Here is a 20,745-nt window from a genome sequence, read left to right as displayed (position 1 = left end):
TGAATAGAACTGCACCATGTCTCCAAATGGGTGCCACATTTTAGATGGTTTTAAGCTCTCCTTTGCCAGAACTTCACCATACACCAGACACTGTGACCATGGCTCCCCCTCAAAATCAGCCCAGTAAATCCCTATTCCAAATACTTCTAATTGTATTTTTGGTTTCCTGGTATTTTACTGCTGCTTAGATCCTCATTGTGAGCTCTTCTTTTGCTGCAAGTGGCAACTGACTCCCATTCATTGCCTCCCTTTCCTCCACCTTTCTTCAGAAAACAGTCCCTTGCTAAAATTATTTCTACAGCAACTTTTCAAACTGGCTTTAACTACAACATGTGCTGTTTCCTTGCTAGGTGCTGAGTAGAGGAAGTGATGCACAGAGCTGGGGTTAAGAGGTGGGAAGCAGGGCAACTACCTGTGGCCCCATGCCACAGGGTGCGCAAAGCTAAGTTGCTCAGGCTTGAAGCAGGCTTGAAGCCCTGCTGTGGAGGAGCTTGGGCTCTGGCTGTCAGCCTTGCCATGTGCAGAGCTGAAATTTGTGGTATGAAACTCAGGGGGGCAGGTGTCCCCCACCCTCCCTAAATGCACCCCCCCCCCGTGACTTCAGTCTGAACCCGATGATTGCAGGACTCAGGGTGGGGCTTTCTGCCCTGGCTCCTTGCCAGTCTAACGCTGGCCCTGATGACCCCCTTAAAACAGGGTAGCAACCCGCTTTGGGGTTGCAACCCACCCTTTGAGAACTGCTGCTATAAAGCGTTTTCCTGTTATGTGCACAATTTATTTTTCTGTCTCCTTCCAGGGCCAAACATATTTTAGGAGACAGAGAAAAGTACACTGTCACTCAGAGCTTCTCTTTCCTTATTGAGAAATCTGTATGGAAATAGCAAAAGAAGCTTCTCAAATAGGGAATGTGAAAACAAGCTAACAAGATTAATGCAAAGTCCTTCAGGCAAGCAGTTACCTTGTTTTCATTACTCCTCATTGCGAAGGAAATGTTCATTGTTATTTTTCATTGAGATTTTTGAGATACAGTAAAGGAAGAGAAGTACAAATAAATAAGAAAACCTCGCCCCACCTTGCAACTTGCCTTGGAGAGGAAGAGAAGGTGTGTGGGGGGTATGTGTGTATATTTGTGTGTGTGTGTGTGTGTGTGTGTACACATAAAAGGAAATATTAAAATACCATTTCACAGGGGAGCTGTGAGAATATTACCTGCCTTTTTATCTGTACAAGTCCCATCTGTGTATAAAGAAAATAAAACATGTTAATTAAAAACATGACTAAACTGCCACACAGAAATATTACTAAAGCTCATCTAAAAATAATGTTCAAAGTTGAGTTCCTTTTCTATTTAAAACAATGGGAAAGAGATTCTATCATTGTTAATCTGTTTCCAAGAAAAGATGGCAGCAGTGGAATGAGAGGTTTTTTATTTCTATAAATATAATTTTAATTTTCTCTTTAAAAATATCAGTGTTGTAGTCTATGATACTAATTATATGATTCTGAAATTTTGAAAGATTGCTGGAGTTTCCCTTTAAACATCAGTTTATTTTCAGGAGGAGTAAAATACATTATTTTATAAATAGTGTTTGCATATGGAACCCAGTCCTGAAAATTGCTGAGAGCCTTCTATAAGGTGATACTCTGCACCTCGCATGACTGAGCACATAGAGTTTCCAAACAGAATATAAGACTTTTAGGGCACAATTCTCACAAGTGCCCAAAAAGCACCATCTGTAATTGAGGTGGGGAGTCACAAAGGAGCAATTTATGATTCCCTGACTCTGGAGCTAGTAGTGCTACATGGCCCCAATCATGACGTAATTTAGAGCTGCCTCAATATGTACTCCTTTTCCTCCCAGCCATGCTCCTAAACCAGATTGCCATGGGGAATGTACAGTCAGGCCTCAACTTTATGATGTGCTACTTAAGACGAACACCACTTACAACATTTCTGAATTGACATACTGATTCGACTTACGACCATTGGCTTTGATGCTCAGTCCCAATAGTGTGTATTGCAGTTCCAAGTTACAATGTTTCGACTTACTACGCAATTTTCAGGAACCAATTGTGTCGTAAATCCCAGGACTGCCTGTAGTCGGTTGTGTATTCTACATCCCCAGTGATGCTGCCACCCTGGCAGAATTCCCAGCAGACTTGAGAAGCCCAAGGCTCTACTGGTGCAAAGAATTTGACAGGGCCTAGGATATAGCCATAATGCAGAGTAGGTTACTACCTAATATAGGATAATGAAAATAATTATAATAAAATAAGCCTGATTCTGCTACCCTAGTCTACACTGAGTAATGCATACTCCTGCAAGTCATTCCCTTGAGTAAAGGTTGCAGAATCCATCCCATAGTTTCTCTGCATTAAGAATTTCAGGAAGGAATTTAAAAGGATAGTAGATGCTAATGGAGAAATAGATTTCTACACTATAATACCATGCCATCAAAAGTCAATAAAACTTATAAAAAGCAAACTATTTAACTGAGATGATGCAAGTAGCAGGGATTTAAATACTGATCTGCAGTTTGTGACTTTAGCCTATGGTCCTGTAAATAGTCTCATAGACATGTTTCACTTTAGCTAAGGAGAACTATATTGCAAGGAGTATTGCACATCCACATTTTCTACAAAGTCCAGTCACACTCTAGAGTGGTTCTCCCACATTATTTCAACTTGAGAATTGAAGTGAGAGCAGAAAAATCAATGAGGGGCATGATCAATATGAGTGACCTAATGTGTTGTATTATTTTGCTCAATTAAATTTCTATTACATAGCTTAATCCAGACAATTGACAGGTAAAAGAGGAACAAAAATGATAGCTAGATAAAGTTAATCTAATAAAGAACCAAATGATTTTCAGCAGTCAACTGAAGCAGCTAATAATGCATCTAGACCTGTATTAAAATAGTTTCCTAGATATACCTGATACATTATGGCCTGTATTTATTGTCCAGAACATTGTCTAATAACTGTTTAGTATGAGTACAGAATTGTTCTGAACAACTGCATGAAGTTATGAGAGCAGAAAAAAGCTGAATGTCTCAGAAATACTCCAAATGTCATTTTTGAACACAACAAATACCTTCCAAAATTCCCTGCAATCTCATATTAAAGAACCCAAAGCCTCTACAATTAGAAATAGAAGGCTTGCATGATGTATGTGCAAGTGCTTGATTCTAGCTGTTAATTGATACAGTATTCTGAAGTTTATGGAAGTATGAGAAAAGAAGTTCCAAATATTTGATGTAATGCTGTAGCCTTTTAGACACCTACAGTAAACCACTAACTGTGCCCTTTTTGCTCTCTTTTTCTACAGGTATTCCCAGTATTTCCAGTATTGGTAGTAAGTAATAAAAAGCAAATTTAGACTAGCTTTGCTATGTTATTCAGCTTCTTAGCTCTATTTTCCCAACATCCATTTCTGTTGTAGATAATGTTTCACTGAAATGTGCTTTACGGTAAGGGGACTATATTATTGACTTTGCCATGCTGCATTTACATGTAACTGCATTATGTGATCAAAGAGAATATGATATGTAGCTCATGACAGTACATCTGTCTGAAAACACAGCTTCTTGATCAGCAAATAAAAGCGTTAGCATTACAAATTGGAACATCAGGATGGCATTGGGTAGAAAAATATTATCAAGTACATTTTCTAAAACATCAAACTTTATTAATACCCAAGAAGAGTAGAGCCCTTAGAGCTATATATACAAATAGACAAATATAAGGGGAAATGGAAGAATGCACTAAAATGTATTTCTTTTTGTTTTTAATCTAGTGAATGTACTGTATCAATCGGAGTCTTTCAATTGATTCATAGATTCCAAAGCCAGACAGGGACAATGGTGATCATTTAACGTGACCTTGTATAACACAGGCCATAGAGCTAAACTAGAGAATATCTTTTAATTGACATCAGTGGACTCTAGCTCAGGCGCTTGAACAGAATAAATAGGTTCTTTGTTGAGATTCATTTTATTGTATAAAATGAAAACATTTAAAACAGCTAATAAAATACAAAATTGCCTTTTTACAAAAATCAGCTATTATAAATAAAAACAATGCAAAAAAATAAGAATATGGTCTTTGAGTCAAACCATCCGACAGTTGTGAAGCGGGTATAGTCATGGAATGATAGCTAATTAGAAATAAAGCGCTGAAGCAGAAAAGGTATCATTCAGTAGCTGAGTGAAAGCCTCTGCTTTGCATAGGCTTTAGGCACAGATTTTGTGCTCTGCAGGTCTATCACAATTTTAGCAGTGTCAAAAAAAGATTTGCAATACCTGATATCTGGCTGAAAAGCAATATTCTAATAATTTGGATAAAGCAGCTGCCTTGCTTCTTATAAATGCGTGGTCAGGTCTTTCAATTTATAAATCAGTTCAGTTTACTTAAGCGCATGAACAGGCTTAGGCACTGATTTGTTAAGCACTAGACAGCATATTAAATGCCATCAAAACTAGCCTCTTTGTAAAGGGGAGTAGTATTTCATGTCCATTTAGATGCCAGCTTAATCCTATCGCATCCAGTTTGCCACCTTAAATAGCAAAACAGCATCAACAACAACTTGCCAATGAAAGTCTTCAGTTTTGAGAGTCTAATTTTTCTGCTTTAGTGTCTCCCTCGACATTTGCCTCACTGCAAATGCACAATGATGTGCTACTTTCACAACCTTGACAATTGCATTTGCACATGTATTTTGTATCCAAAAAAGGAACTAAATAAAAGGCAATAAAAAGAGATTATCAGACTATTATTATCTGGAATCTCACAATCATAAGTAACAGAAATGGATAAATGGCAAAATAGCTTTTTGGAGCTCAGTTGTGCTACTGTTTGTCAATACTGTGTTGCATGGACTACATCGTTGTGATTTTCACTTTACGCTCCATACAGCCTTCTTCACCACATTCACCATCTCTGAGCATCAGCAGATGTTGGCCTTTGAATACTTAATAGGGAAACTCAAATATTTTTTTAATCAATGGTGACCTGAAAGGATGCATTGTTGACCTCTTAATTCTGTGAACTTTTACAGTGAAGTGATTGGTGTCATTTACTTATTAAAATAGACAACATTCAGTTTAACATCCCTTAGGAAATACAGTAGTTACTGCAAGTCTGTGTATTATTTTAAATATATCTGGTATAGATGTCCTTTGAATGAGATGAGGCAGGGTTCAACAAATTTTCCTACCCATGTGGAATGCATGAAGCATGAGCACCAATTTATGAGTACACAAAGAGATGACTACATTGTTTGGCTTCTACCCACTACATTCCTCCTCCCCGACAGGGGTATTGAGTAGCTCGGGGGGAAAAGTGGCTGTTCATGGCACAATTTTCTAAAGGCCTTTCCTGTATGATAGAAATAACAGAATTGTTGTTAAACAATGGAGAGCCCCTTGACTTCTTGATTCTACTCCACTATGTAACTATGTTTTAACAGAATTACAATCAATACTTAAAAAACAAACATGATTAATTATTTGAGGCTGCTTTAATGGATTCTGCATGATTTCTTTTCTTTTTGTCTATGCTAATACAATATTTGTGTTCATAAGGGTAGATTTCTGTCCTCAGCTGGGGACAGGAAATTATTCTCAGGTGAGACCGTTTTTTGCCTGCTATGAAACAATAAACTGGTGTATTGGCTTTTGTATGCTTCAAGCTTTTCCCAGTTTAATACGGAAAAAATGAACACAAAACTGCCAACATACAAAAAAAATGTCACTGCAACAGATGTTCATGTAACACCCATAAGACTTTTACAATCAAAGCATGCCCAAAGAAAAATCAACGATGTATATATTTATCTTTGTGTACATATATGTATAATACTGTGTTCTCTTTGATCTCAAAGCATCTCATATTAAAGCAGCATATCATTAAAGTTTAAACACAAAGAAAGAGTGGTCATTAAGTAAACATCCTTTCTGATCATCTACACACACAAAAAAAATTAAACCAGAGCTTTCCCATTAAGGTCATTTGTACCTGCTGTTGTCTATCAATTGAGTAATAGGTTCTTTGATCATTTCCAGCATACTTGATTCCAGTGCTGGTCTTTACAGCATTTTTCAGCCGTAGCTGGAAAAATATTGGTGAGATTGTTAGCAATTTATGAATCCCAAAACCATTTCATAATTATGTAAGCTTTTATGATCAGTTATGCCTTCATCCAAATTTGTAAATATTATACAAAAAGTTACTCTGACTTACTTTCAACAATAATTGTATGTAGGCAAATATATTAAAATGTATTTTATTGTGACCAAATAGCAAAGTTATTAGCTTGTACCTGTATGCCTGACTTTAAAAAACTTTAATCTTCTATCAGTTAACTTCTATCCTTATTCCTGTGGAGCATAATTTCACTAATTATGCTAAACAGTTTGTTATAAAGAGTATAATTAGACATGGGATAAGATTGACATGATGTGCAAATAGCTTTGTGTGGGTGATTATCACCTCTGAAGCCTGCTGGTGGCAGATGAGTCAGAGTTTAGCGACAGACCATATATTGAAATGCAAGATGCAATCAAGATAATCAAATGGCATTTTATGTTTTGTTTTGAGTTTGTTTTTTGTTTTTCTAATTGCCAATTTCAAATAAACAGAAATCTCTCTTGGAATGATAACCAATTCAAGACACAAAAGTAAAAAGATTGTATTGGCATGACTTTCATGCATTGCTTTCATAACCTTAAAATATCAGCTGGGTGGTTTTCAGGCTTGGCAACAGTGTCAGGATGAACACTTTTTTTTAAGTGGTCTCAGATATGCTTATACGAATTTGCATGTTACCCAAGGTTTTTGCTAACAAACAGTTGAGTTCCAGTTCTCTCATTATTTACATCACCGTAAATATTATGGTCCTGATATCATGCACCACTGAAGTCAGTAGGAAGTTTTGTCATTAACTTTAGGGGTTGCACGATTGAGCCCTTTTTGTAGAGCCAAGTTCTAGTCCTGAATAGACACATGCAATCTCCATTAACTTAAAGTAGGAGATTCAACGTGCATAATGAAGTGCAGAATTTGGCCCTTGCTTATTAATCTCTATTATTATTTGAGTTGATCTATTAGTGCATAAAGAAAAAGTTTCTCCCAGAAATCCATCACCCTGACAAGAGACTTCTCAAATGTTTTTCTCCTTGAAGACATTTGAAACTGGCTTGATATTATACAGATGTTGGTTTTGACACAGCAACAACATATTCTGATTTAGGTTTTGTTTGATACAAATGTGAATTGTGAATAAAATAACAAGGTTAATCATCTTCTTAGCCAAGCATTATTATTAATCATCATAGTCATAACATCAAAGGAAGCTACAGTATTTGTCCCCACACTCCCTCTGCCTTTGCTTTAATACTTCTAAATCCCAAAAATAAGTTTAATTTTAATTGCTCTTTAACTAATTAGGTTTTCTAGAATATAAAAAATTAATTGTGCAAGTAGAGCATTAATTTGAACTCCAGATCTGGAGGAAAACCTTAATGTCCCATATGAAAAGAGTTTGGGAGTCTTTTATACCATTTCTTCAGTAAATCTCATCACAAATCTATTTCACATTTGTACAACCTACAGCACTTCCTGAAATTGAATGAGCAAGGGAACTTAACAACTACTTAACCCTGGAAGAGAAAATTCCCATGTGGGGTGACAGTAGTTTAGGAGAATGTATTTGCTGCAACATTGTGAAAGGTAAACTACAGAAGTTTTATTGGGGCGCAAAAAAAATTTTTTTTTCACCAGATCCACCAACATCACACATCTGAAGAGCCTGGCTTTAGCCATCAGTAGACACAGCCAATGGCACTTCAATATTTTTCACATTCACCATTTTTGAAGGTGCAATCTTTATCACCTCCAGCTAATTTCAAAGTTACCATGTCAGAAAGATTCTTTTTGCAGCACTATTTTAACTGCCTACACTATAGGAACTGCACTGCTGTCTTCAGTTTAATTGTTAATGAGGTAAAAGCAATCAAATGATGAGACACTGGAGAAAGTATGAGAATGTCAGCAAGCATTTAATCTGTGCAGTGCTGGCTGTTCTTATTGCAAAGCCACAGAAAAATGTATAGCTAAGATGACTAAAAGAATATGAAATTTTTCTCTACCACTCTTTCCCCACCTCCACCTCTTCCTCCTCCTTCCTAACAATATTCAGTGAATTCCATAGAGTATAGAAGACTGAACTCTCCAAATCAGCTCTCTGACTTTTAATCAGATCCTGATTACAGAGCGAGCGAGAGAGATCTTCTGCACCACAGACTGATACACCAGGTCTTCAACACTTAACAGCCAATTTCACCAGTTCTGTAATAGACCAAAATAATCTACTCCATAGGAAAAGATTCAGCACTCTCCTCCTCCATGAAGTATTTAGCTCTACTATGTATTCTTATTACTACTTTCCTTTAGATAACTAGAAAATGCCATCAAGCCTGTTGAGTTTGAAGAGACCCAGACAGTTTGCTGGTTAGAAACAGTGGATTTTTTCTGATTTATGAAAACTTTCCACCACAGGCTCATCGGGGCCCATTGAAACCACTTCTGCAGAAGAGTGCTCTCCTTCTGTGAGAGAATAGCTGGACACCCAAGCCACTAATTCAATTCAAATTCTTCCAACAATTGTAAAAGCTGTTAGGGCTGAGGAGCTTCCAGGCCAAATAAAACAACTCCATCTCCACTTTAATGCAGAATTTTCATCCGTCTAAGGAACAGGTATGAGATGCCCTACATTGCCCCAAAAAACCAGTCTAGCTAGCACTGGATTACATTTTTTTAATTTTAAATTTTTGAATTTCTAAAATGAGGGAGATTTAGACTAAATTTTGTAACATTTCTTCTTTTTTTGCTCAGTTTTATTCTATAGTATTCTATTAACCTGTGAGAAAAAGCTGATTTCATCCCTAAGGTAAGCTTATCCCATGAGGTAGGCATCACCCTAATAAGAAATACAATGAGGGGGAAATAGTGTTCTCCTTGTCATAGTTTACTCCCCGAGAGTGATAAAAATATCACCTGATCTAATTATACCCATTTATGCCAGCAATTCATATACAAATCTTCCACTGATTTAAATAGGAGTGACATATTGTTTCATTTATTAATTATTTGTATTACAGTAGCACTCAGAGGCTACAACTGAGAGCAGGCCCCTTTGTGCGAGGCACTCTACATACACACTATAAAGAGACATGCCTTTAACTGAACTTACAGTCTAAGAAGATAATAGCAGGGCCAAGCCTAAATGAAGCTTTACTTCAACTTGGAATGGTTTACATGAAATTGGATTGTGATTTTTTTAAGCCTTCATGCTTTTCCTACTTTTTAAATAAAAGTGGTTTAAAAGCTGAAGACTTTAAAACAAATTTTCCCCAATCACAAAATTCTAAATTTCTCAGACAGTTGTGTCACTGCTATTATGTACCAATCAAATGATCACTTGGTTATTCAAGTATCAGAGGGGTAGCCGTGTTAGTCTGAATCTGTAAAAAGCAACAGAGGGTCCTGTGGCACCTTTGAGACTAACAGAAGTACTGGGAGCATAAGCTTTCGTGACTTGCATCTGAAGAAGTGAGGTTCTTACCCACGAAACTTATGCTCCCAGTACTTCTGTTAGTCTCAAAGGTGCCACAGGACCCTCTGTTGCTTGGTTATTCAAGTGGCCCCTGTCAACCTTCAGAGTGAACTAAACTCAAGACTACTTTTTATTAAATTATTTTTATTAATAATTGTAAGCAAATGCAATCTTTGTGTAATAGTAATAGCTTAGGAGACAAATACTCTGGTTAGGCAAAGAACATGCATAGCACATGGAGCAGTAATATCCTCTTCCACACACTCCATCAACAACGTTCCTCAACGTTCCTCTGGAAGGACAGCACCTTGGATTGAGAGTACAGTTTAATCACCATGTCAACTCAGTGTTTGGCCACTTGAAACAGCCAGTAAGGGTGATGCTTAATTTCTGCTGACTGTGGCAGTGTCTTTTGTGTTCCAGTCCGTCCAGTTGGAATTGGGCTGAAACTACCAACTCGTTTCACATAAACCCTCCAAATTAAGACCATACTGTGCCAGTTGGTCCAAATTTTGATTTCCAATGGCCATTTGATACATATTCCCTCCGTTCCTTTAGCACTACAGATTGTTCTAACATTGTTATAAAAGAATCCAGTTAAAAGAAAAGCAATAGGGAAAGTTCCTATTGGCCTTTAAATTAGGGTTACCATACGTCTGGATTTCCCCGGACATGTCCGGCTTTTTGGTCCCCAAATCCCCGTCCGGGGGGAATTGCCAAAAAGCCGAACATGTCCGGGGAAATAGGGAGGCTAGGATCTCGGAATCTGTGTGTGTGGGTCGCCCGCTGTGACATCATCTCGGTGCGACACTCGGCTCCTGCCCAGGGCATGCTGGGGGCTGTAGTCCGGCCGGGCCTCATGCTCCAGGGAGAGCCGGGAGAGGGGAGCGGCCGAGAACTACAACTCCCAGCGGCCCCTGCGACACGACCAACGTGCCCCTGTGAGGCAGCAAGCTGTCGGGGGAGGGGGGTCGCGGGCCCCTGTCCTTTGGGTGGGGGGTGTCTCTGGGCGCCGCTCGGCAGCCATCGCAGGGCTTGGGGGCACCCCAGGGAGGGTTGTGGACGCCAGCGCGTTGTGGGGAGCCGGCACTGTCCGGATTTGCGTCCCCCTGGGGCTGGAGCTGCGCCCCCGGCCCCGGGCACCAGTCACGTAGGATTACCATACGTCCGGTTTTTCGACAATCAAACCCCCGTCCGGGGGGAATTGCCAAAAAGCCGAACATGTCTGGGAAAAATACCGGACGGGCACTTCCTCTCCCGCGACTCCTCTGCTCCTCCCCTGACTCAGACTTCGGCTCTGTTTAAGAGCCAAGCTGCCCGAGCCAGCGCTACCGGCTTCGGGCAGCCCCCGTGCTCTGGACCCCAGCCACCGGCCGGGCACTTCCCTTCCCGGGCTCCAGCTGCTCTGCTCCGGTGGCTGGGGTCCGGAGGCAAGGGGGATGCCTGAAGCCGGTAGCGCTGCCTCGGGCAGCTTGGCTCTTAAACAGAGCCGAAGAGTCAGGGGAGGAGCACAGCAGCTGGAGCCTGGGAGGGGAAGTGCCCAGCCCGGGGCGCAGGGTCCGGAGGCATAGGGGCTGCCCGAAGCCTGAGCGCTACCGGCTTCACGGTTTGCCGGGCAGCCTTCAGACCCTGCGCCCCAGGCTGGGCACTTCCCCCCCGGGCTCCAGCTGCTCTGATCCTCCCCTGACTCTTCGGCTCTGTTTAAGAGCCAAGCTGCCCGAGCCAGCGCTACCGGCTTCAGGCAGCCCCTGTGCCTCCAGACCCTGCACCCCCGGCTGGGCGCTTCCCCTCCCGGGCTCCAGCTGTGCTGGGGAAGCGCCGGCCAGGGGCGCAGGGTTTGGAGGCTGCCCGGCAAACCGTGAAGCCGGTAGCGCTTGGGCAGCCCTTTTCGCGTGGCTGGGAGGGAGGAGGGGGAGTTAGGGCGGGGACTTTGGGGGAATGGGCGGGGAATGGGCGGAGTTGGGGCGGGGAAGGGGCAGGGCTGGGGGTGGGGAAGGGGCGGGGCCAGGACCCCATGGAGTGTCCTCTTTTTTTATTTTTTAAATATGGTAACCCTACTTTAAATCTATAAGTAAGTGATTATGCACTTGTTAAACATCATACAATAGTTTTCTCCTTACTACCTGAGCAAGATGTTGCAGCAATGCACTGTCTGTACCTAGATGGATTAACCAGCAGTACAGAATTTTTTTTCAAGTAATATTTAAAATGGATTGTCTGCTAAGCTACATGTCTCATATCTCTCTACACTTAAATGTGCCTAAAGTACTTACATTTTTAAAAAGATATATTCAAAATGTACTTTCTGAAATCACAATTCCATAGCTTTCCTCTTAAGCTAAACTTAGCTCCTCCTGTGTTCTCAGAACTGTTATTGTTAGGTCTTGTCTATACAGGAAAATTGCCACAGGGATAGCTATTGTAGAGTGAACTATTCTGAAATAGCCCCTATGTGGGCACACTATTCTGAAATAAGAGTCACTGTATTCTGGATAAATTATTTAATCACAAGTAATTCTTTCGTAACAAGGTGATTTTTATTCCAGATTTAAAGTGCCCACATGGAGAGCTATATTGGAATATATCTATCCCAGTCAATTGCCCCGTGTAGACAAAGCCTGCCTATTAGTAACTCAGGAAAAAAAAATTTTTCACAAATTGCTGTAAATGAATTGTGTATTAAGGGATTCTGACTGGTGGCTGTTCAGAGGCTGACTAATCTGTTCCAGTATCTAGCTTTTACAGTATGCATGCAATGGGCTCCTTTGATGACTCATAAACTCTTCTACAACTGAGGTTAAAAAGAGAGAACCTAACTGCACAGGAAAATATGCAATTACAAGAATGTGCTCCTACTACATAAAGCCACAGACACGATAAAATACATAATAGAAGGATCCTGTAGGCTTAAAAGCTTAATTTCTAGAATTAACATCTACATTTTTAAACATACATAAAATAATATCACTTTCACATCATGGAATACAGCCCTAACACACTCAAGCCCAGTCAACACAAACCTTTTACCTGTGGATGTTAAAGGTCAGTACCAGATAATAAGGAGGACAGTCTATATTCTTTGTGAGGTGAGTCTCACGTGGAAGTTTTGATAGAGCAATAAAAATAGTACCCAGAAAATAAAACATTGGGTTTCAGAGATGAGAACAAAGGCTCTTCTTGAGAAATTGAAAATCTTGGTGATGACAAGTTCCACCAATAGACAGGGAGGTAACAAAATAAACCTTCTACTCATCATGGAGTAGTCAAAGGAGACTTTTCTAGAAGAGAAGGAAAAAATTCTAAGTAGGAAAACTAAACCGGTCAGTGCATTAGTTACATTACCAAGGTCCAAAAGGTTTATATTTACTTGTACACATCAGGTATATTTGCCTGAACACTGAGTAACCTCCAGGCACAAAAATGTTCAAAATTACTTCAATTATAATACAAACACACATTTATCATGTTCTTGTGCGTCCCCTTGGCAAACTCATCTTACTGTAAATAAATTTGAAAGGTCATTAGAGTTGTATTTTCTATCCTGGTTCATCCCCTATATGTGGTCCATAGCTTAAATAGGTTTTCTGAAACAAGCTTTCATAATATAATCTACAACACTTGAGTGAAAACATCCTGTACGGCTATCAGCAATATTGCTGAGAGAACTGTAAATTGGTTGATATCTCTAGTCATGTGATTAGTAGTCTCATTCAGACAAGAGACTGAAAATATAGGTCTCAAAGTAGGAATTGCTCTGATTACTATGATAAGGCATATATTTCAGTTAGTGACAGATCCTCAGTAGGGCTGGTCTTAAATGTATTACAGAGCTTTAGGGAGACAAGGTGGGTAAAGTAATATCTTTAATTAGACCAACTGCTGTTGGGGGGGAGAGAGGCTTTTGAGCTTAGGCAGAGCTCTTCTTCAGGTCTGGGAAAGGTACTTGTGTCACAGCTAAAAACAAGGTGGAACAGATTGTTTTGCTTAAGTAGTTAACATATATTTCAAGGGGCCATTTAAGGGAAAGTGGCCCTTTAACACTCCTCCAGTCATAGGGAGGAAGGGAAGGGGGGAAAAGCAGCTGGGAGGGGGGTCGTTAGTGGGATAGAGAGAGCATTGTAGTAACCCATAAATCGAGTGTGTCTATTCAGTCCATGATTTTTAGTATCTAGCAAAGTTATGAATTTAAGCTCCCAAGTTCGTCTTTTGAAAATGTTGTGCAGATTTCCTTTGAGCTTTGACATAGTATGATGTTATTGCTGATAATGCCTAGGCCATTTCAGCTGATGGCCACCTTACTATTCTAATTTTTGGAGGGTATGTGCCAAGAAGAGAGCCATTCTGCTAGACGTAACTTTAGTCTGTCTCAAAGATTTTTGATGTATTATTACACAGTGGCTAGGGGAGTAAAAGGATTAGATCCTATCAGACCACAGGTAAGACAGCTAGGAGATTCCTATTCTCTTTATTCAGACCGTGCGTGCGTGCATGTGTGTGAGACATACAGAGGCTATATTCACAGTCCCTTAACATCTTTAGATCAATCCTCAGTTATTCAAACACAAGACCAAATAAAGTAATTTGTCGACTTGCTTTTGGTGATCCTTTATCAGAGCTATGTCAGTACTCTAGAAAAAGGGAAGCTATCTCACAGGTGCATACAATTCTAGCCACTCTTCCATCAAGTGCTGTGGTGATCTCTCTACCTCTACAAATACACGTTTTTGATACCTTTCATTCATGTGTGCTCCCTTTCCCATTGGCTGCTGCCATGCACTTTCTATATGTGTGAACTGGTGCATCTGATGAAGAGAAGGCGGGATTCATCTTTTATTGGAAAATATGTGGTTTGGGAACCTACCCAACTAATTCAGAAATCTTTCCCTTTAATGTTTTTAAGAAAAAAATAATTTCCTTATATAAGATATTGATGGAGCAAGGGGAAAGAGATACAAAACACAAAATTAAGAACAAAATAACCCACTCCCCTAGTAAATATAACTTGCTGATAGCAGAAGCTTTTTTTAATATAAGTATATGTAGGTTTAAAGTCCTTAAAATGAGATGTTATGGTAAGAAATTACTGTATTTATATTATATTGTCATTTTATCTCTGGACACTAGGTTTAAAATAATAGCATGAACAGAAAGGTTCCTGGTTTGGGATTAGTGTTTTATATATAGATATATATTTCTTAACACTGCAGTTAATATCTAAAATCCTGAAAGATAAATTGCTATATACCGTATTTAATGTCCATTCAATGTTTTGGGAATCATCAATTGCTTGTTCTTGTTCAATGTGGGAGTAACATATTGTTCAAGTGCATCATAGATAAGTCCAGTAGCAGATGTTTGTGGTTTATGTCTTTGTCCATACACTTCTCTGTTTAGAACAATATCACATATGTAAATAACAAATCATGATTTTTCCTGATGCATGCAGATCCACCAAAGTTTGATAGGATATGGCCGAATATTTCTTCCCTTGAGGTTTCTAAACCAAATCAAGGTAGGATTCTGTAAAATTCCTACTGGTTGAAAGTTACTTAAATTGCTTTAATAAAATCCCACATGTTGGCAAAAAATAATAATAATCCAGTTCCTTTTTCTCTTGGTACTAAGTAATGGTATTGTCAAAACCAATCTACTGAGAATTAGCGTAAATGAAATTTTACATGAAAAAGGCTTTTTTTAATATATAGATTCTGGACTAGAAACACTACTGCAAAAAGTATGGAAAAGAAGCCACCAAAGTTGTAAGCAATTTCATAGATTAAATTTAAAGTGAGTCTCTGGAGAAGCCTAGAATTGTATAGACATCACCATTTGCTTTATGAGAAAGTTTCAAGCCTTTTGAGTGCCAGAGATTTCCATTGTCTACATCAAACCCATTTCTTAATGTCTCTCTTTCACTTTGTTTTCTTAAGTGAACTGAATGTTATTCCCATTTGTATTCAGAGCTCAGCTGCATAGTCCAAGACAGTTGGACCATAGTCTCCTGGAATTTATTTTAACAATCTTATATACAGTATTTTCAGAATTTGGATTTTCTTCCTTTTTTTTTTTTTTTTAGCAGGTCAGGTCACAGAAGAGATGTTTTTAAGTATTCTTCATTGTGCTCTATAAGCTACATTTCCTCTAGCATTGACAGCAATCTCTCTGAAATCCCTAGTGCAGTACTTCTGCATCTGAATTCCAATGACATACAAAAAATTACAGTGACAGACTGTGGCATGATGATTACTGCAGAAAGGGATAGAGTGATTTTTAAGAGTAATAAAATATAAAGTAAAATGCTTTTTCATTTGAATTTGTGTTCATACTGGCTTTTATGCTACAAATTTTGACAATCAAATGTAAACCCGTTCATTATTTAACATGAAATCCCCTTGCTCTCCCCGACCTCCCCTACACCTTCCCCCCAGAATTGCAGAACTCTGGCCTGCAGCTTGCCGTGGTTATTCACAGGATGTTCTTTTTAAACTCTAATGAATACAGATGGAGGAGGAGGAAATGAGCAAGAGGAAGATCCAGGAAATGGCTGTTAAACTAAACAAAATACATTAGCAATTTGTTGGGGAGTTATATTGTAAGGACTACAGTATTAGTCCTTGATCATGGTGATGAAACTGAGACTTCCCTAGATACACATAGGTTACTAACAAATAGAATCATCTTAACCAGCTAGTCCATGTTATATTTTCCAAGTTTCTGCATGTGTTCCTTAAAGAAGAAAAACAAATTGATTTCTGCTCTTCTGCTTTCTTTAAGGATTAGCAGCAAAGTTTAGTTTGTTATTCATATGCATTATCAATCAAAACATCCTCAACAAAATGACACTTAGCATTTCAAATGGATTTCATAGTTTAACAAATTATACTGCAAGTGATTAACATCACTTCACAATGCATCTTGAGCAGTACAAGATTATGCATTGTTCCCACACACAAAAAGTTTTTCTTTAGCTTTTACATGTTAGGAGAGAACACAAAGAACAAAAAACTTCAACTATTTTGTGGTTAGATTACTTGTTCGGAGCATATTGTTAAGAGTTTAATATTTATCAGAATTAAGATCCTTGAGTCAAGTATATGAAGTATAATATATGCACATCCTGATTACAGAATGCTGCCTATACCTGTACATTATTTATTATGCTTTTCTTTATAGTACAATTAGAACAACATCTGTACATAAATTTGATAAAAACTATATAGACCATGAGGCATATTGTATAGTCAGTAATTATGGACTTGGGAAGAAACTCCTTAGGTCATGTATAACATCTGAGCCAAAGCCAAATAAGAATGCAGATATGACTATTAAAACCCTCTCCTTCCCGTTTTAAAACCTTTCATCATTTCCAATACCTTAATCATTGATAGTGCTTCACCCATTTTCACCTCAATATCAACCTTCCCTTTCAGAACAGTAAACAATGAAAAAATACTCACTTATGTTGAATTTTTTAAAGCTAATTAAAAATGTAGTGACTAAAGTAATTCATTTTTAAGCTTTTTTATTTGTTCCTATAGGATACCTTTCTAATTTATTATTCATGTTTTTAAACCTATCCAGTTGCTCCCAAATTAGCTTTGTCAACTGTTTCATCAGTTCAAGTTGCAAACCACAAGAGAGGTAGGAATTCTTGGATTCATACAGTGATTTCCTAGTGTTATGTGTTGTGAGAACATTGCACTGTATGAATCTGGAATATCTGTGAAGTGTACCTATCAGTTTATTGGTGAGGCATGTTTATTGACAGCAATAAAAGCATTAAGTATCACAAACAACATAAGCCATAGCGAAGAACAGAATAAATATGCTTTATAGACAATCTCTGCTTGTATATAAAATAGTGGAGCATTTGTTTTTTGAAAGAATTAAATGTAAGAATATGGCAGTCCAGGTTGTTGTTTAGAAAACTAACATGTTAGCCTAACGATTATCTTTGTCCCTAATTTACATAGACTGTAAATGAGGAAATGTAAATGAATTAGTTGAGGGCAGGCAATACGGAAATTATCTCTTGTTCATATCCTCTAGAATAAAACAAATACCATCTGGTGTAAGGATATGATATTCAAAAAAGTTTCCTATTGCACTGGTAGTATACCATACATCTCCATTGTATGTTAATAAAGTACAAACTTCATTTATAGGCATGCATTGGTTTACATATCAACAGATATGATTTTAATATAAACATCACAGAATTATATTGGCATTTTAAAGGATAGCAGTATTGCCTTGATGACTTAAAGACAAGCAGTTGTAGCTAAATATCTGTCATTCACAGTCTGAAATCCATCTGAGAACTTTTTCCTCATCATTTGATCTGTCTGGTGTATGTATAAAAGGTGTTCTGTTTTTTCTCATTTATTGTTGTCAACAGCTCATTATTCATGAAACATGAGTTACTAAGGCATAGGTTTATTTAACAAAAATCTGAATTAAGTTTGACCCAGTCAATGAAACTGATAATGAACCATACTGTTTGTTATGAAACTGAAGCAGCTTATTTCTGAAGTTATAATGAAAATCTAATTTGCTAGTGTGTAGTGGAGGAAAAGAGAGAGAGATCTGTCAGGAAATGAAAAAATGAGACTTTTTTAAAAATTCTCTCTTGAAAGAGTCTTGTATTCTGTTAATTAAAATAGGGAAGCAGCAGGTGTCTCACGCATCACCTAAGGAATGTCTTTTTTCAAAAATTATGATTCTCTTCCATATACCTCTACAGCTGTTCATGTGACAGTTTCACTGGGAATGGTTCAAGCCTGAGCTGGAGCTAGACTCCACAGCACAGGACAGTATCATTTCACACATGTGACTGCATAGCTGCATTTCCTCATCAAGGAATGAGAGGTATTAAAACTAGAAGCGGAGAAGAATAAAATAATTGATGGTTGATATTTTATGCATCTCCTTTAAACTGCAATTGTATCTTGATTTTACAATATTGATGGGATTCTTTTTATAGAAAAGCACCTTTAATGGGTCTTCTCGTTCATCCCTTTGCATTTTGATAAGGGATTTGATAATTCCTGATTCATCCAGAGAGATGGTTATCGAATCTGGACTTGACTATCTCTGCACTCCTTTTCTGTGCTTTAAATATACCCACCTATCTTAACCTTTCCTCTGAGATTTTATTTTCCAAACCATTTACCATTTATTGTTACTCAGCTTTAAACTCTCTCCAATTTGTCTGTCTTTTCTGACATGTGGTGCTCAAAACTGAAAGCAGCATATGCCAACATTGTAAGCACTTCTCATATTTTTTTTGTTAGTGCTTTAGCACCCTAGCTTTTACCACCTTTCCCCCCCCTCTATATCAGTGATTGAATGGCTTTGCCTATGATGGAATTCTGCCTTGGCTGCCAGACAGACCTGTGTGTCTAAGAAACTAAAGTTGTATTTCAGCCTATACTAATCAGAGGGTAATAATATCATACTCTGGTCTTTCAGTGTAAGGGTTAGGGTGACTCACTTGTTCCTATGCCAGAAAGGTGAGAAAGCTGCAACAGTGGCAATATGCATTATCTTTAGATGTGGACAGATTAAATGTTTATTGTCAAATGTCAGTAAACTTCAATGTCACTGTACATACACATACCAAAAAAATCCATCAACAATAATGGAAATATACAGATAAGCAAAGTCAGAAAAATGCTGCTTAAGAACTTATTAAAGTTTGATGTAACGATATTTACTGTGTATATTTTGACATGTGATTTTGACAATTTGTGTTTTAATGCATCTAAAGTTTTAACTTTTGGAATCTCAGTGTCTACTACCATTAAATAGATATTGTCTGACCCTCCTATTGTCTGACACTCATCCCATAATTTCCAACTGTGAACATTTAAACTGATGAAAAATGAACAATCCTTTAAAATAAACATTGATATTATCCACCAAAAATATCAAAAAACAAAAATAGAATTCTGCCAACCCTGTTTTATCGTCCTAGCTTGTAGGATATAGCATGCAATTCTAGGTACTATGTTCTACTGGGCTTTGATAACAGGCCTAATATTACAAGTGGAGAAATTACCTGATCCTCATTTACATGAAGACCCCTTTACACCATTTTCACAATGTAAGCCCATTTTAGGGCATCAGAACAGTGTGAAAGAGAATTAGTGTAAATGAAAATCAAGCCCAGTGGCTACAGGCCAAGGCAGAACGCTCACTATTGTATTAGCAATTATCTTATTTAATGATAAAGAAGCTGTGGTTATTTCTTTCACTTTCCACCACAGCTTACCCTTAATCAGACAGTAGACTGTCTCTGAGGTTAATTTATATCTAGTAACACTATCAGTCTAATGGCCAAGGTTCCCAAATCTTCACCTAACCTTAATGGAGTAAACTATCAGGGTTGGCTACACATACAGCACTGGAACACTTAGTGAAGATTCTGTCTAGGCCGACGGGAGAGTTTCTTCCATTGAGGTGGGTATTCCACCTCCCCGAGAGGAGGTAACTGGGTTGACAGGAGAAGCCTTAACTCACAAAGCCATTTCTCTCATGTAATAGAAGTATCAGGGTCCATGTTAGTGTGATTAAGTACAAGACACAGTTTCATTTTTTTCTTTACTGATGAAACAAGAACAAGTGCGTGGAGTCACCTACTATGATATGTCTGTCAGAGTGTGTGAAAAAGAGGGAGAGAAAACTGAGTCAGCCATAACTACAGAATGTGCTTCTTTAGTCCAAACTATATTTTGGACCAAGTTCTGTTACAACACTTTAATGAATTTTTATTCAGCTTTGTTTTTCCTAGCTTTGTAAGAGTTTATGATATTATTGTATTGAAAGGTTACATCACAGGGCCATGCGGGTGAGTTTTGCAGTCATTCATAGCACATTCATTAGCTTCCTCTCTGCTCACTAATAGATGTTAGCAATCATACCGTCAGATTCCCTACCTCCCCTTTATAATGAACATACTTTCATTACCTAATGATCTGATATTATACAACGGCTGGTTGGAAGTTGGCAAAGCAAGGTAAATTATTTCTTCCAAATCCACCTACAATATGACTTCGTTGATTGGCCAGTTGGCTTGATTGTAGGCTCAGTATGTTTGGTGTCCTCATCCCAGAAATTAATTATGCCACAA

At 38.3% G+C, this 20,745-nt stretch overlaps 1 protein-coding gene across 4 annotated transcripts in view; it reads left to right on the top strand.

Annotated features, from left to right (window-relative positions):
- The window catches only part of NTNG1 (netrin G1), a 234,529-nt gene that overhangs the window by 160,216 nt on the left and 53,568 nt on the right, over positions 1 to 20,745 (top strand). For 2 of the 4 annotated variants that reach the window (XM_054038086.1, XM_054038087.1), the window contains exons 5-6: positions 3,330 to 3,356; positions 15,061 to 15,126. In XM_054038086.1, the coding sequence (XP_053894061.1) occupies positions 3,330 to 3,356; positions 15,061 to 15,126 (93 nt within the window). Of the gene's footprint in view, positions 1 to 3,329; positions 3,357 to 15,060; positions 15,127 to 17,195; positions 17,256 to 20,745 lie in introns of all 4 variants that reach the window. The other 2 variants (XM_054038089.1, XM_054038088.1) reach the window with 2 other exon arrangements.

This window comes from Malaclemys terrapin, chromosome 8 (genome assembly GCF_027887155.1).
Source record: "Malaclemys terrapin pileata isolate rMalTer1 chromosome 8, rMalTer1.hap1, whole genome shotgun sequence".
Classification (NCBI taxonomy): Eukaryota; Metazoa; Chordata; order Testudines; family Emydidae; genus Malaclemys; species Malaclemys terrapin.
This window is presented reverse-complemented; position numbering and strand designations above follow the sequence as displayed.